General features: G+C 41.0%; 1 protein-coding gene across 2 annotated transcripts; it reads left to right on the top strand.

Moving 5' to 3' along the window:
* The first annotated feature begins 5,057 nt into the window (after positions 1-5,057).
* Positions 5,058-17,430, top strand: AGR2 (anterior gradient 2, protein disulphide isomerase family member). 2 transcript variants are annotated; one of them, XM_059712480.1, is made up of 8 exons: positions 5,058-5,204; positions 7,749-7,903; positions 8,155-8,218; positions 8,336-8,388; positions 9,721-9,794; positions 12,667-12,730; positions 15,616-15,699; positions 17,135-17,430. In XM_059712480.1, exons 2-8 carry the CDS (start codon positions 7,756-7,758, stop codon positions 17,182-17,184), a joined length of 537 nt encoding a protein of 178 aa, XP_059568463.1. In that variant the 5' UTR covers positions 5,058-5,204; positions 7,749-7,755; the 3' UTR covers positions 17,185-17,430. The 2 variants fall into 2 exon arrangements, with proteins under 2 accessions (XP_059568463.1, XP_059568462.1); XM_059712479.1 differs by having other exon boundaries at positions 5,088-5,222.
* The last annotated feature ends 485 nt before the right edge of the window (positions 17,431-17,915 follow it).

The raw sequence follows: 17,915 nt of genomic DNA, 5'->3' as shown, positions 1-17,915 counted from the left end.
ATGGCTGTGAGACTAGTGTTCCTTCCAGATTAGTACAAAGTATAACATTTCTGATGGACAAGAAGAAATACTAGATTAAGCTACAAAACAAGAACAAAGAGCTAAATGCCAAATTCTAAAGCTAAATGCCAAATTCTAATCCTTGAGATGGAGACCTGAATACTCAAGCAAGAGTTTTTTAACCTGGGTCTATGGATGCCTCAAAGGGCTCCTTGGATTTGGTTCAGTATATAAATGAGCCCTGAAAAATAATTGTAAAATTGTGTGTGTGTGTGTGTGTGTGCATTCTTCCTGGAGAAAAGCATTGATAGATAGATCTCATCATCTAGACCATATAATTTATTGTTCAAATTATAATACTTTTAAAAGTGAAATGGAATATTCTCGATTATTGCCCTCAGCAACAGGCTTAAAATGAGACTTTTAAGGGCAAAATGGGAAGTATAATCACTTTATCAATAACCCAAGAAGGTAATACCCCACTGTACCAGAGAATTTAGCTTTTCATTATAACTCAAGAGCCACTCATGGATTTTCATTCATGGCAGTTGACTTTTACACAATCAGATATACTCTGCAAGTGTCTGGAAACATATCAGATGGCTTTTGGAAACCATCCCAAAGGTTTTAAGCCTGCAGGTTCTCCTCTCCAGTCCGACTCTCTCGCCTGCCCTTGACTCTGGCTGTTACTGTGTGCTTTGCCCTTCCTACCAAACTTGGGTTCAGGACATGGCACTGGCCTGGATGTCCTCACACTTCGTCTCTGATTCTTTTCCTGCTTCACAAGTGCTTCTTTTCGTCCTCCTAAATGAATGAGCATTACCACGGTTGGGGCTGAGCCTTCTGCTCTACACTTTCCCTTGAGAAACAGATCTAATTATACAACTTTCAACAGCATATACCAGTGACTGATTCACAGCCGATGGTTCACGTCAGAGTCCCAAACTAGACCCAGGAACCTTCGTCTGCCTGAGGAGTAAGCTGATGAAGTTACTCAAACTATAGTATTGAGTCTTCTATGTGAAGTTGAGGGAAAAGTTTTTAAAATATTGGAATAACCTTTATGCGTTTGCAAGATAGAAGCTTACGTTTCAGAGAATCTGAATATTAGTCTGTGGCTCTAATAAAATAATGTAACTAGAGTTAGGATTTTCACTTGACAAGTATGTTATATTTCATGGTTTGTGAGCAATAGTTACATGAATAGTAGAACTCAGATTACTTTTGTACACAAAAGCCCCATCAGACATTAAGATAAACTCCAATGGCAAGCAAGTCTTCCTAAATGTCAAACACTAATACTGTCTCTTTCTCCAAGCTAGAGTTTGACGTGAGCTCATTTAACCAGCAACTTGGTTTGCAGTCAGATGAACAGTGAGGCTCCCTTGGTATCTGGAGGGTATCGGTTCCAGGACCCCCATGGACACCAAAACTCTGAGGATGTTCAAGTCCCTTATATAAAAGGGCACAGTATTTGCATATAACCTATGTATACCCGCTCTTGTACTTTAATCATCTCTAGCTTACATGTAATACCCAATACAATGTAAATGCTATGCAAATAGTTGATTGTACAAGGCAAAACAGTCTGTACATATTTAGTACAGACACAGCTACCATAGGTCTACCTACATAGTACGCATCAGCAACAATGTAATATTATTTTTCAAATATTTTCCATCTGTGATCAGTTGAATTCATGGATGTAGAACCCACAGATATCAAGGGCTGACTATATGTTTTTAAAAAGGTCCTTTCAGGGGCAAAATCCTAGAGTACTTAGAAGCTATTCTCCTTTTCCTCTTCATATGGCTCATCAATTATTCAGTTTTGTGAGGTTAACACTTGCTTACAGGTTGTGTCCTTACTACTTTTTTTATTTTTTTTTTACTGATATCAGAGAGGAAGGGAGAGGAAGAGAGAGAGATAGAAACATCAATATGAGAGGGAATCACTGATTGGCTGCCTCCTGCACACCCTCTGCACAAGCCCGCAACCCAGGCATGTGCCTTTGACCAGAATCGAGCTGGCTGGAGCTCTATCCACTGAGCCAAACCATCTAGGGCTGTCCTTACAATTATCTCTGTATGAATCTGGCTACCTCTGTAACTGACAATGTCTTTTTCTTCTTTATATCTCTAATGCCTGGTGTAATATTTGTTGCATAAATAGGTTCAATGGATAGTTGATGAGGGGGGTTGTGGGCTGGGTGAGAAAGGTAAAGTGATTAAGGAAAAACAACAACACTCAGACACAGACAACAGTATGGTGATTACCAGAGGGAAGGGGAGTTGGGGGTGTTAAAAGAGAGTGTGAGGGGATAAATGGTGATGGAAGGAGACTTGACTTGGGGTGGTGAATACACAATACAATATACAGATGATGTATTATAGAATTGTACATCTGAAACCTAGAGAATTTTATTAACCAATGTCACCCCAATATTCAATAAAAAATTTAAAAGCTAAAGTAAAACGATACTATTTAGTAATATTTGCTAGATATTATTACTATAAGTCTCCAAATTTTATTCAAAAATAAAAAATAACCTACTTTAAAATCTGCTTGAATAAAAGCCTCTAAAATTACAGTGACACAAATATAGAAAACACAAAGGTATAGTAGCTACGTAATTAGGCTATTGTTAGGATCATTAGTACTAAGCTTAATTTCACTACCAAATATTATTTTATATATCAGATTTTCAAATACTGCTCAGCAGAAAAAATTTAATCAAAAATAGCAACTGGCTGGCGTGGCTCAGGGATTGAGTATTGACCAAGGAACCAGGAGGTCATGGTTCGATTCCCGGTCAGGGCATGTGCTGGATTGCAGGCTCAGACCACAATGTGGGGTGTGATGGAGGCAGCAGATCAATGATTCTCTCTCATTATTGATGTTTCTATTCCTCCCTCTCTCTCCCTTCCTTTCTGAAATCAATAAAAATATATTTTAAAAAAATAGTAACAACAGATTTTTAGAATAGCAGGCAAATCTCAAAGACTGATCATATGACCTCAGTTAAAAGTAATGATGTTTAATAAAATATAAGAGAAACTTGTACTATCTATAAAACCCTAGTTGCTTCAAACCAAGACAGTTGTGGGTGCCAAGGATGCCAGTCACCATGGTGTGTGTAGACTATGTTCTAATAATTACTTCCTCCTTGCTATACCTTAGCCACTAAAACTAATCCTGGGCTTTTACTGACATGAGAGTAGGCACAGGAATACAGTAGAAAATTATAACACATCATAATTAATTACAATAAGCCAGAGAGGTTTATAGGTTGAGTTGTGTTCCTCCAGAATTCACCTGTTGAAGTCCTAACCTTCAGTATCACAGAATATGACTATACTTGGAGATAGTGTCTCTAAAGAGGTAAGAGAGTTAAAATAAATCATCAGGATGGTCCCTAATCCAAGATGATTGGTATCCTTATAAGAAGAGGACATTGGGACACAGAAGGAAGACCACATGAAGACAGAGGGAGGAGACAGCATCTAGAAGCGAAGGAGCAAGGAGGCCTCAGGATAACTCAAATTTGCAGATACCTTCACCTCAAACTTCTAGCTTCCAGATGGTGAGAAACTAAATACCTGTTGTCTGAGCTACCCAGTCTGTGGGACTTTGTCACAGCAGCCCTAGCACAGTAAGACACCAAGTACCTTCTCACTTCTTGATTCATTAAATCTAATTTATACTCAAAACATTCACGGATGGAAATATTTTCACATTTTTATAGACAGGGAAACCGACAACCCAGAGATGTTGAATGATCTCTGAGATCATCCGGTGGTTGAGCACCAGGAGGCAGGACAAGAGTAGAGTCTCTGTCCCCAGTCCTTCTGGCCTTCCACTCTCAGCAGGTGGCGGATGACCGGACACCTGGGCTGTGGTCCCAGCAGTGCCCTAAACTCATTATGAGACCTTCAGTGTCATTACTTTTTAACATCTTTGTTTCTTTCATCTGCAAAATGAGGGGGTTGAATTAAATATTCTAAGATCTATATAAATGCCTTCCCCATTTTAAGCATGTAGCTCAAGTCATTGTTTCCAAACTCCTGAAGAAACTGGCTCTGTAAACTCACTTAGAATCAAAAGAAAAGTCAATATTTTGGGAATCACTTACTATTTTGCCCACAGAAATGATCTCTCTCTCACAAAAATATAAAGACACTTAAAAATGTTCTGAAATATTATGAACTTAACTCATCTTTAAAAAAGTAATGTTTAAAGGGCTTGCATCCCATTAGTTAATGTCTGTTTTTAAAGATTTCTGCACTCTGAGCTTTTAAGAATTGCACATAGCTTCATGAACAAAACACTGGACTGAGTTTTTTCACAGAAAATCTGAATTCAGGCTTAAAATCTTCAGTGAACAATTGCATAATCTTGAGTGAGGGGGGCGGGGAGGAGGAGTTGCAGACCTCAGTTTCTAAATCTGAGAAATGGTGTAAAGAGCTTCCGCATGCCTGGAGGGACAGTTTGCCATTAAATGAATGAGAATATCTGAGAAATACCTTTGTACTCTTTGGAGGGAAGTTGCTGCAAGATAATTCATTAAAAACTCATAGTGTTAAGGCATCTTTTTAAAATAATCTCCTCAGTTTTGAAACATCGTGTGAGTGCCTGATTTGCATGTTGTTCATACCTATGGTGAAGGCATATTTTGTTTGCCAGGAAGAGGCAAACCATGGAAAGTCATGTGTACCATAATGGAGCGAGCAGGTTATATGACTGTAGGGGTTAGAATTGTGAATCTTCTCTTGTGTGCTTTTTTAACTAAGTAAGGGCAGTTTGCCCAAAGGGGAGGGGAAACCATCTACAAACCACACACTCCACACCCAATCACAAAGAGACAAATCAGCCTTCAGGCGAATCAAATGTCTTCATTTAAAGCTTACCTGGACTTGGCACTCTGCCCATCTTTTCCAAATCTCTTAACAACATGCTTTCACAGTTGAAAACATGCATACTGAAACAGCATACTATTTGCAACATTGGTTTTTAAGAAAAGGAACTCTTTGGCCTAGGAAAGGCATTTGCTTGGGAAAAGGAAAGTTCCTTTCTGGGTTTGCAGCATGTAAATCAGAGATTGGTGGGTGGGACTGAGGTGTGCTCCGGTGCATAAATACAGGCCGGGCTGAGCTGGCACACTAGGAAGCTTGGACGCATCAAGGCCACCTGGCTCGCACAGACAGGTGGGTGGGGAAAGCCAGGTAAGGCTCCTGACCATAGCGCATGTTGGAAGGGCACTACGTTCTGGCCTCTGGTTACCGTGTGAAAGAGAGTTTCAAGGGCAATGAAATGGGGTTTGGAGAGGGAATAAATGGAGTTTTCACCAAAGGTTTACTGGGGCCTTTCTTTGGCCTGAGCGGGTAGTGGGCTACCTTCCTGAGCCGGTTCAAGGGCATGCTTTCTCCCTTGGGACACAGGAGGTTGGAGTGGGTGAACTCTAGGTGTTTCCAAGGTGGGACAGGGCCTGCGTCCTCTGTCCCTGTGCACTGGTCACCCTCGATGCTCTGCTGGTCTCCCACTGCCTAAAGCCGAGGCGCAGCCCGGGGAACCCTCCCTCAGATTGCCCGCTGGCAACTGCAGTTTAGAATGTGACTGAAAAGCAGAAAAACAGTCTGGTGCTCTTTCTCTGTCTGGTGTAGAGATTCTTGTTGCATCTTCAAGCTTTAAATTCATGGGATAAACTATAAGAGAAATCTGGGTGCTTTTGTAAAGCATTTATGAATAGGGACACCGAAACTTCCTGCAAGTTTATTCCTCGCTAAAGATAAGAGGGCAGAGATAGAGTGACCAATAAAAAGCATTGGTGAGAGGAGAGAGAGAGAGAGAGAGAGAGAGAGAGAGAGAGAGAGAGAGAGAGACCCCAAATGGTCAATGTCTCCCACAGTTAGCATGTTAGCATTCTGGTTTGAGATGGTTTATGTAGGAAGTTTGCAGGGCAGAGTCTATTCATATTATGAAAAGTCGATAGAGTGAGTCTCAGCAGGATGTTTGAACAGCGGGAGTTACATTAGACAAAATTCTGTCATCCTGCCATAAAACACAAGTAAGATATCAATAGTTCCGACCTGTAAGTGGTGGGGCTATCGCAAGGGCTCCTAATGGCTACTTGGACAACCAGAATTGTCAATGGATTAAATAGGTAAAATGCTTCACCGCCAGTTTATGATTTTCTAAATATACACAGATGCTGTAGCTCTAAATAAAATAGGGAATCAAATGAATGTTGATAAACTCAAAGCCGCTATTTGCCATGATGTTTCTAAATCAATTAATATTCAGAAAGTACAAGTATTCTCACATGAAAGTTCCTGGATTTTTTTAAACACTACACAAGTCTTTGTACTAAGAGGGCTGGGAAGCATTGACTTACAGTGCACGTGAGTTGTTTTTGCAGAAGAGTAGGATACAAAATTTGTTACTGGCTTTTCCAGTGTAGAAACGAAAGAAAATCTTTATCAGTGTAGAAAGTAAAGAAATGCACCCTTGCCTTTTATGTATTTTTGAGTAAGACGTTTTGTGGCTACATACTACTATTTGCATATAATGGGCCAGTTTTATATATAAGATATTATCTGGTTTGATGACTTAGCAACACTTTTTTTTTTTCAATCAGCAAAGGTTCCCACTTAAGCTATCAGAACATGAAAAACTTTCCCCTTAAAAATGCTAAGCTTTGACAGTCCATCCTGCTTCCTTTGCAGTTTATTTAATTTCAAACCTCCACCAATATTAGAGCTAGATTTTCTTTTCAAACAATTTCTTTGGCTTTACTAAAACCCCAGGTCTCCTGCTTTGAGTGTTGTAGTCCCTGGATAACCGTAGCGATTTGCTGGTGCCGTTCACTTTGCTACTGGCTTTCCCTCGCTCTCTCCGGGATGTTCTCTTGTCATTCGCTCTCCTGTTCATGGGAATCTCCTTCACAGCATCCTGACCCTCCCTAAGAATTAACTGCAAAATACTAGAAAAACCAAAAAAAAAGCCTAACAAAAACACTCACCAGGTTGCTTTCTCTGTGTGTCATGAGTCCCATAGAATACTTTTGTGCACAAGTGTGCGCCCACAACATTAGCTATACCAGGGCCACTGCAAGAGGCACAGTTGTTTCGGTAGAAGGAACTTGCATTGATATATTTCAGTCAATTCAGAACTAATACATAGAGTTTGAATAAATATTACTCGGGGGAGAGAGTTATGAGGGTGCAAGTTTTCAGTTAGATGACAAAGTTGCCAGGTATTAAATTAAGTAAGGAATTACTTTACTCAGATCTTATTCTTCAAGGGCAATGTTCCCATTTTAACAAAAAGCTAAAGAAGTATCGATGTTTAGGGTAATTGTTTCAGGATGGGAAAATGGGAGCCAGCACTGCAAAAGGGCAAGACTCAGGAACCTTGGTTCACACCCATCTCATAAATCTTCATCTCTCTGAATATCAGACTCTTCATCTATAAATGAGGCACTGGGGAGGTGGGAAAAGAGAAGGTAACGACATGGTATCTTCCAGTACTACATGTTTTAAATCCTTTAGCTATAAGAGTATATACATCTATTTATTTTCTTAAAATATATCTATATTTATATTGTAGATTCCTATGGAGCTCTACATCAGTATATTTATATCTGTATAGAGACAGAAAGATAGATGATAGATGATAGATGAAGTCGGAAGATTTTGGAGACTGATAATTCTCTTTTGTCTTGCTGACTTTTGGCTTGTTTTCATGATCAGGTTTGCCATGGAGAAGATTTCAGTGTCAACATTCCTCCTCCTTGTGGCCCTCTCCTACACCCTGGCCAAAGATACCACAGTCAAACCGGGGGCTAAGAAGGACAGCAAGGACACAAAGGTCTCTCCCCCCAAACTGCCCCAGACCCTCTCCAGAGGTAGGAGTCCGTGTCTCGTCAGCTTCCAATGCTGCCTAACTGGGAAGCTGAGACTTGTGTGCTGAACATATTTTTTGTATGTGCTCCTTCTAGATTTATCAAAATTGATAATTATTTTTACTTTCTCTAGAGGTTTTAGTATCAAGTATATATCTTTAGTATCAAGTATATATCTCAGTCATCATTGCTTTTCAACAGCTTTGGATCTGAAATCATAATAGCTTTAAATTTACTGGTTCATTTTGTCCTAGGTTGGGGTGATCAGCTCATCTGGACCCAGACATACGAGGAAGCTTTGTACAAATCCAAGTCAAGGTAAAGATGAGGGTGACAGCAGCTCCCTCAAAGCTCTCAAGAGCACCATCTAGTGATGTTTAGCTGCACATGAAATCTACTCAGTAAAAATGATCCAATCTCTCTTTTCTTTTCAAGCAACAAACCCTTGATGATTATTCATCACCTGGATGAATGCCCACACAGTCAAGGTAATTTATTCTTCTAAATATAATTTCCTTTATAGGCTTTTAGCTTTAGGGCCAAGGTCCGATCACTCATCTCGGTATCCTTAGCATTTAGCACAGCGGAATACTAAATGATATTTCATGCAGTAAAAAGATATTTAAGGCAACTTCAAATATTTCCACGTTTTAGGTTAACCATTGCTGCATATTTTGAAAAACAAGCTCTTGGATTCATCCTTGACATCTTTTTCTTTTACCCCGTGTCCAATACATCAGCAAATAACATTGGCTGTGCCTCCAAAATATACCTCAAAGCCAGTGTGGGCTTCATGCAAGCTGTGCAGCTGCACAGGGCCCAGTGCTTAACAGTTCCCATGCTTGGTTTAACATGCTGTCATCATTGTCTGCAAATTCTTAATAACTTTTGAACAAGGGGCTCATGTTTCTATTTTGCATTGGGCGCCATATATCATGTAGCTCCTGCCCAACTCCAACCACTTCCTGCTGTCTCACTGTCACTGCCATGATCCAAACCAAGAGCTAGGTGCCACAACAGCCACCTACCTGGCCACCCTAGAGTCAGTTCTCCATACAGATGCCAAAATAAATCTGTTAAACGTAAGTCAGATCCTATCAGTCATGTGTTCGAGTGGCTTCTACTCAGATGTACAATTAAATCCAGATTCCTGACCCAGGGCTACAAGGCTAGACACGATCCGGCCTCTGGCTCCTCCCTTTCTTACACTCTCCTCTTATTTTCTCTCCACTCCATCTAGCCTGGCCTTTGTGCTTTGACTCAAACATCTAAGTTCATTTTCACCTCAGGACTACTGCTCTTAGAGTCAGTCCCCTCCACGTAGTATGACATACCTCCAAAATCTTAGAATGGGTCACTCTCTCACACCAATGTCAGCTCCTCAGGGAGACCTACCCTGGGCACTCTATAGCTCTTAAACCTCTTGCTTTGCTTCATTTTTCTTCAAAGTACACATCTCCACCTGAAATTATTAGGTATTTATTTGTTTGCTTATTTGTGATGTCTCCTACACAGGCATTTGAGCCCCTTGAAGAAAGCACATTACTTTTTTTTTTTTCACTGCTCTATTTCCAGGGTATAAAACAGTGCCTACCATAGAGTAGCCACTCAATAAAAATAGGCTAAAAAAAAAATGGATGGATATATGGGTGGATGAATGGGAAAAAGTAGAAGTAGTCAATAGCCTAAATATTACTACACTAATCATTTGCTGAAAGGGTAAAGTTGAACACTGCACTAAAAATTACAGTTCAACTTAAAATATACCAGAGAGCAATGGTGCTGAGATGGATGCTTAATGATTTTTCTTTATATTATAGCTTTAAAGAAAGTGTTTGCTGAAAATAAAGAAATCCAGAAATTGGCAGAGCAGTTCATCCTCCTCAATCTAGTTGTAAGTTTCCTTTTCATCATCACTGACCTTTCTCATTATTCAAAATGGATGATTCATTTCTCCTGTACATCGTAATCATGTTTGGGATGAACTAGGATCTGCCCCAAATACTCATCTCAAAGACTGGAGAGAAAAATGATACTTTATTTTATTAATAATCCGCCTTTCATGTTGTTTAATTTATTTAGTAATTAATAACTTCAGGTTGTCTGAAAAGTACTCTCCTGTGATCAGGATTTTCTCTGTTGCTGTAATAATTAGAAGGTTTTTGTATTTTGCAAATTACCTCCTGTGTCCCTTCCTGCGGTTCTGGCTGCTCCACACCCATTCTTAGTCCTTGTCTCCTCTCTCCCTGGAAGAGAGAGCTCTCTGGTTGTCCAAATTTAGCCTCCTGCATTCCCACTGACTTCGCCATCACCACCCTTCCTGGTGCCCAAGCTTTCCTGCTTACTCTATCATAACCCTCAACTGGAGTCAGAGCCTCTCTCTCTCTCCCTCTCTCTCTCTCTCTCTTCATATATTGACAGGTGGGCTTCTTCAAAGACCATCCACACCAGTAGTTCTTCCTCAACTCCCTTCCACAGGCTCCTCTTCCTCCCCCTAAATATTAAGTGATTTGGTGAATCTCTATTTGGCCTGCTCTCTTATTTTTATATTTTATATTATTTATGGACAACATCATCTATATGTGTCTTTAATCAATGTTCACACAGTGACAATTCCCACAAGCAACTTCCAACTGGTATATACAGCTATGTTCCAGACATCCCATAATTCACTTAAACTCAACATGTTCCACTGCATTTCTCAGCTTGGTCCAGCCTTTTCAAATTGCTCTTCTTTCTCTAGTTCCTATTTCATCAGAAGTGTTCTTCTAGATTGGACTCTCCTACTAACCTGCAGCAGTCAAGCCTATGGTATATATATATATATATATATATATATATATATCAATCACACACATACACACACACACACATATATATATATATATATATATATATATATATATATATAGAGAGAGAGAGAGAGAGAGAGAGAGAGAGAGAGAGAGAGAGAGAGAGAGGGGCCCAGTGCACAAATTTGTGTGCAGGTGGGGTCTGGTCGACCCGCCCTGATCAGGGTTGGGGGCGCTGATTAGGGCCGGGGGGGAAGGGCCCCTGGTCGAACCCCCGGTTGAACTTCCAGTCGAGGGGACAATTTGCATATTAGCTTTTTATTATGTAGGATATATACATACATACATACATACATACATACATATATATGATCAATTACTTACAGGAAATTTCTCCCTGGATGTTCAATGAGTATCTCATATTAAATATTTCCCACAGTGAACTCTTTTTTTTTATAAAATATATTTTTATTGATTTCAGAGAGGAAGGAAGAAGGGAAAAGAGATAGAAACATCAATGATGAGAGAGAATCATTGATCGGCTGCCTCCTTAAGTCACACACTGGGGATCAAGCCTGCAACCTGGGCATGTGCCCTGACTGGGAATCAAATCTGTGACCTTCTGGTTCATAGGTCAATGCTCAACCACTGAGCCACGTTGGCTGGGCAAGACCTATGGTTCTAACTTGTAAATATTTTTGTTATTGGTCACTTCCCTATAAACCAGTGGTTCTCAACCTTCTGGCCCTTTAAATAGAGTTCCTCATGTTGTGACCCAACCATAAAATTACTTTTGTTGCTACTTGATAACTGTAATGTTGCTACTGTTATGAATCGTAACGTAAATATCTGATATGCAGGATGGTCTTAGGCGACCCCTGTGAAAGGGTCGTTCAACCGCTAAAGGGGTCGCGACCCACAGGTTGAGAACCGCTGCCACAAACTGAGAACCACCATTTTAGTGAGAGGTGTTCACTTTGCCTAGCTTACTGCGGTATTATTAAACGGCTCCCTGCCTACCCGATAAATCCCATCTAACCGCACATGCCATGAGGGTGATCACTTTGAAGACCAAGTTGGGATCACAGTACTCTTCGCACATCCCTCCACTACTTCTTAGCTACTTATGAACAAATGCAAACACAGTGGCATGCTGTGCAAGAAACTACATGAGCTGGCCCCCGAAGCAGCTCTCCAGCATCTTCTCTCACTGCCACCCCCTGCATCCCCTCTAGTTTAGTCCTTTCCCAACACTTGGTCATGTCAGAAAGTGCTACGCATTTCCCCCTCCCTGCACAATCTCTCCCCTCTGCCTGAAAGACCTCCTTTTCTGTGGAACTGACTTGTTTTCATTTTTAATGATTCCTCATTACCCACTTCATAAAGTCTGAACAGAACTTGCATACGGGGTTACATGTCCTGCTCAGGGCAGCCCTGGCATCTGTCTTCCTCCATCATTAATATGTCAGACACTGGGTCTCCAGTATTCATTTTCCTACCTGCATCTCCCAAAAGAGTGTGCACCTATGAGAGATAAGTAATGTATATTGCTACACAAAAAACTTCTAAATAAAAATATAGTAAATGGGTAGCTGAATGCTCAAGATAATCCTATGTTTCTTTCTGTAATTTCTCCAAAAATGATTTCTGGTTTTTTTTTTCATTAATCTACTTCTCCTGCCTCATGAAAGATGTCTTCACCAAACACTGTAACTTCTTCCTAATTCTCCCTTCATTTCTGCTCTTTATCACATACATTCAGCTCTTTACTGCCTGTTCTGTATCACATTCTCCACTAGCTTGTTTGCAGGCATGTAACTTATCTCTGCATCTGTCTTATTACTCTCTGGGGGAGAGATGTGCCTTCTGTGTCTTCAGATGCCTAGCCCAGTAACAGACACATGTTTGTATTAAATAGTTTGAAGATAACTAAAGAGTAAACAAACTAAAAAGCTGCATTTTTTTTAATCTTAGTATGAAACAACTGACAAGCACCTTTCTCCTGACGGCCAGTATGTCCCCAGGATCATGTTTATTGGTAAGAGACAATGACATGAAACACAGGCGGACAATGACCCAAGCGCTTTCATATCTCCCCTTTGCCCTCTCCAACACGCAGGTACTCCACCGTGGCTCCAATGAGGTACAGGGGCGGGCAAAAGTAGGTTAGGAATAATAGTAACAAACAATACAATAGTTAATAAGTAATAATTCAAGAATAAACTGTTTCACAGCCTCTCAGCTGTAAACCTACTTTTTGCCCATCTCTGTACCTCAGGCCTGTAAACACTTATTATTAATCAGGCAAACTTCCAATTTGTGTCTTGGATAGTTCTTTCTGATACTGTTGATAATTATTTTAGGAAAGTTAAGAATGTGAAGTTTTTTTCTAAAAATCAAAGTTACCGTGCCCCTGCCTGCACCGGGACATTTTATATGCTGCTGGGAGCTTGCCTTGCCTCCCCTTCTGCAGCTACCCGCCACCTGTTCCCTCCCCAGCATCTCTGCCTTTCACTGACCTGCCAAAGCCCACGAACACATGCTCTTGTGGCTCCGGGTTTCTTTCAATGGTCACACTGTCCTCAGTTATAATTTTATAATTATTGGTATTCGTTAAATAAATATTTTCCCTCATGGGACTATAAACTCCATGTAGCAGGGACGATAGCTGCTTCTGCTCACCATTATTTTTCAGCATGACCCTGTGGTGGGCTCGCAAAAAAAAGTTATTCCTTAGATGACGGAACAAATTAATTGAGTGTGGCTCTGATCAAAATCATACTGATTTAAAGACAGTCCAAGACAACTGTATGGTGATTGCCAGGGGGAAAGGGGGTGGGGGAGGGAAAACAGGGTAAAAGGGGGATCAATGGTGATGGAAGGAGGCTTGACTGGGGGTGGTGCACACACAATACAGTATACGGATGATGTATTATAGAATTGTGCATCTGAAACCTAGAGAATTTTATTAACAATTGCCACCCCCAATAAGTTCAATAAAAAAGGAAAATAAACAGCCCATGATTAAATCCAGCGCAGAAAAAAGAGCTCACGCTAATCAAGTGGCTCACCGATGTAATTCCCCCACGTTCACACTAAATGTACAAAACGGGAGGGGGAAAAGCGAAGGAAGGAGGGAAGCTGAACTAGAGTTTCATAGACTTGATTTTGTTAGGATTTAGAACATTTGGAATCCTTGAAATGGAGACTTTATAGGCCATCCAGTCTTACCTTGTGCGCAAATTCTGTTCACAGCATTCCCGTCTCAGACAGTTTTAACTCGCGTTAGGTCCCTTAAGTCATGAGAACCAACTCCGACTCTGAGGCAGCTTGCTCTCAGCCACTTCCCCACGTGCCTGCGCATGAGAATCACCTGGGCGATCTTTAAAACCAAGCTTCCCAGGCCACCTCAACCCAATTAAACAGAATGCCTGGGTGCACGGCAAAGGCATCGGGATTTTTTTTTTAAAGCTCTCCAGGTGATTCCATGGTGCAGCCAGAGTTGTGAGCCAATAGCTGGGGTACTGAAAAGCCTGATGTTAACTCAGTGGTTCTCAACCTTGGCTGCACATTAGAATCACCTGGGAATCGTTTTAAAATCCTGATTTCTGGGCCTCATCCTCCGGAAATTCTGTTTCTTTGTTATGGGGTTGGGGCCACAACATTAGTAACAAAGAAACAGAATTTCCAGAGGATGAGGCCCAGAAATCAGGATTTTAAAACGATTCCCAGGTGATTCTAATGTGCAGCCAAGGTTGAGAACCACTGTGTTAACTTATTACCACGATCCGGTGTTTGTATCCTCTGCACCAAGCAGTAGCAGGTCTTTAGTCTTTGTTGAACAAAAGAATATCTGCGTTTTGTAAATTACGTTGGTCCTAGTCCAATATTCTGAAATGACAGAGACTGACCGTCAAATACTAGCGACAGACATTGCAAACCTGCAGTGCTTGCGCGTGTCCTCTTCACCTAGATTCCAGGACATATATCTTAGGTTCCTTCAGTCACCTCTCTGGAGGTAAGGCCTTTGTACATCCCATAACACCTCCCTTTTGGATGTGCCTTATTTGATTTATTATTTTTTAAATACATTTTTATTGATTTCAGAGAGGAAGGGTGAAGGAGAGATAGAAACATCAATGATGAGAGAGAATCATTGATCGACCTCCTGCATACCCCATACTGGGGATCAAGCCCGCAACCTGGGCATGTGCCCTGACCGGGAATTGAACCTCACCCCTTGGTTCATAGGTTGACGCTCAACCACTGAGCCATGCCGGCCGGGCTGGGTGTGTGCCTTATTTTAAAAATACCTTTCTGTCTCATTAATAACTTCAAGTTAGTATAAAACCTGAAAAAATAATTTAAACAACGCATAAGGGATGACTCCTAAATCTGCATTTTTTTTTTAAATAAGTAAGAGAGGGCTACTATATGCTTATTTGACCTTTGATGCTCTTAGGACTCATCTTCTTTTATTCATTAAAAAATATATGTTGGTTTTGAACACCAGCATTAGATATGGGTTTCTGATGATCCAGGTTGCTCCTGGTAACAACACACTTAAATTACAACATAATCATTTCAAAAGCTTAAAACAATTCCTTGGTAGAGAATGCTATTGTTTTCACCCAAAATGAAAACACCAGCCCAACAATGTGTATTATCCTGTTTTCAGGTTGCTATAGATAGCACAGCGGGGTTCATAACCTTTCCCACAAATAGCTGCACACAGCTGTTGATGGCTCTTAGCCCGGCGTGGGGTCCTGCCTGCCCAAGGCTGCTGCAGAGCGGATGGGGTAGATCTACCGGGACACACACTGTACTCCTTTCAGAGAACGTGGACAAATCCACGTGCTTCCTCCCGCAATGGTGCAAACACAGCACTCCAGCCCGACATCCCCTTCTGCTTTTCTTTTGTAGACCCATCCCTGACAGTTAGAGCCGACATCACTGGAAGATACTCAAATCGCCTCTATGCTTATGAACCTTCGGACGCAGCTCTGCGTAAGTATCGCCTCCTTTGACCATCTCTATGTGGTCCTGCGGGAGTAGAGGCCACAGGACCATGACGAAGGCAGGGAAAGCTGCTCAGGGGAAATCAGTTTGACCAACTAGTCTCATCACTTTAATCTCATTTTTTAAAAATTGTAATTGAAGATGAATCATTTACATTAGGTATTGCTTTTCTCCAGGAGGATTCTATGACATGTTACCTGCGTTTCAGGTTTTTCTCTTAGGCACACTAACATGTCACAGAATTGAGTGCAATCGTTGTAGTAATCTGCATGCTTTGTTAAATGTGGTTTTTCCAAATAATGAAAGTGAAATAATGTAGTCTTTGTGGACACTAAATTCAAGTTCAATTTTAAAGATCAGTAGGAGGGATGGCTCCAAATAGCTGCCAAGAGACTCACTTCCGAGAGACTCTCAAGGAAGATGAGGTACCTCAGTAAGAGACTGCACCTACTGTGACATCTAACTAATCCTTCTGGGAAGAAAACTGGGTTTTGCCCTAGAAGCCAATGCTGCTCAATGACGAGTGGCTGCCTAGAACTGCACTGCCCAACACGTTAGCCTTTAGCCACAGGCAGCTGTTTAATGGCAAACTTAAATTACTTACAATTTAAGACTCAGTTCCTGTCATACTGAACACGCTTCAAGCACTCAATGCAAAGGCACTGAATAGTTTTCATTATCACAGAAATTCTTATTGGGCGGCACGTAAAGATTCTCATTATTTTGGAAAGGATTTTGAGGCTGTGTCTGGGCAGCTGGAAAATTACCGTGGTCCATTAGCAATGCCTTCCATGGGTACTAGGAGAACCAGGGGAAGCACATTCAAAGTATTCGCCATTCTCAAAGTAGTAGCATATCTATCATACTAAAGGGGCAATATGCTCATTAGACCAGTCGTCTTCCGGACGTCATTCCGGAAGTTCTTCCTGACAAAGCCGGGGCAGGAGGGAAGCCAGCCCGGGTCCCAGGTGTCTGCTGGTGGCCGGAGGAGGGAAGCAGCCTGGGTTCTGGGTGTCTGCCAGCAGCCAGAGGAAGGAAGCAGCCCCACTCCCTGGTGCCAGGGGGAAGCTGGTGCCAGCAGCTGGGGGAAGAAAGGCCTACTCTTGCACGAATTTTTGTGCATCAGGCCTCTAGTATCTTAATGAGACTGTGGATTCCTTAAAGGCAGGTATCCTGCACAGGTAATATCATAGTACCTTATAGAAAAGGCATTTAATAAATATTGGAAGAGAACTGGATTGCAATAAAAGCCATTTTACATAATTTTAGAAAAAAATTACAATAAGATTTCCAACATTTTACCCTATGATATAATAGCACCCCATTAAACAATGAATAGAATACAGAGGTTTGGGGGTTTACTATATCTATTAATATGATTTCTGGTCACGTCTTGACTCTCGTAACTTTTTTTGCCCATTAGTTGTTGACAACATGAAGAAAGCACTCAAGTTGCTGAAGACTGAATTGTAGAGAAAAAACAAAATTTGCAAGCTCATCCCTCTGTTTCTAGCCATGACCTGGAACCAGAGGGGATTTCGGAAGACCCTGCAGAAGGCAGGAGCGCAGTGGGCATGATCATTGGGTTATGTTTAATGTTACAACAGCTATTTTTTAAAATTTGTTTTCAAGTATACATGTATGAAAACAATATTGTGTACTACCATAGCAAGCCATACTTTTTAAAAAAAATAAATCCTTCGGGAGTGTTAAACTGTTCTTTTTTTCCCCAACTTGGTCTTTCACAGAAAAGCTGTTGGGTTCATTCACCAAATAGGACTTTTGGACACACATAATGTTTGCGGTTGGGGGTACAGAGACAAGAAAGAATAGTTCAAGCAATGAAGACCAAAGACAGTCAAATTATCACCTCAGCTCACTCATTTTTCACTGGGTGACTAATGTGCACATTAGCTTAATCACCAGCAGTATCAAACAGAATACGCATTCTTCTGAAAGAACATGTAGAAAGGCATCCCCAAGAAAACCAGGTACCTAAATGGAAGACACCCCCCAGAAACTTCTATGTACACACTTTAATAATCGAATTTTAGTTAGATTTTGCCCAACTCAATGCTCTCAGAGAAAGAGCCTCTGGCAGGTGGCTTTCTCCTTCAGAAGACTGATTTTGTGAGAAGGTCATTCGAAGAACATCTGTACCCATGAACACATGCTAAAGAAATACTGAGAATTGACCTGATGAT

The sequence above is a fragment of the Myotis daubentonii genome, chromosome 10, assembly GCF_963259705.1.
Source record: "Myotis daubentonii chromosome 10, mMyoDau2.1, whole genome shotgun sequence".
In the NCBI taxonomy this organism is placed as follows: domain Eukaryota; kingdom Metazoa; phylum Chordata; class Mammalia; order Chiroptera; family Vespertilionidae; genus Myotis; species Myotis daubentonii.
Note: the sequence above shows the minus strand (reverse complement) of the source record. Positions and strands in the feature narration are given on the sequence as shown.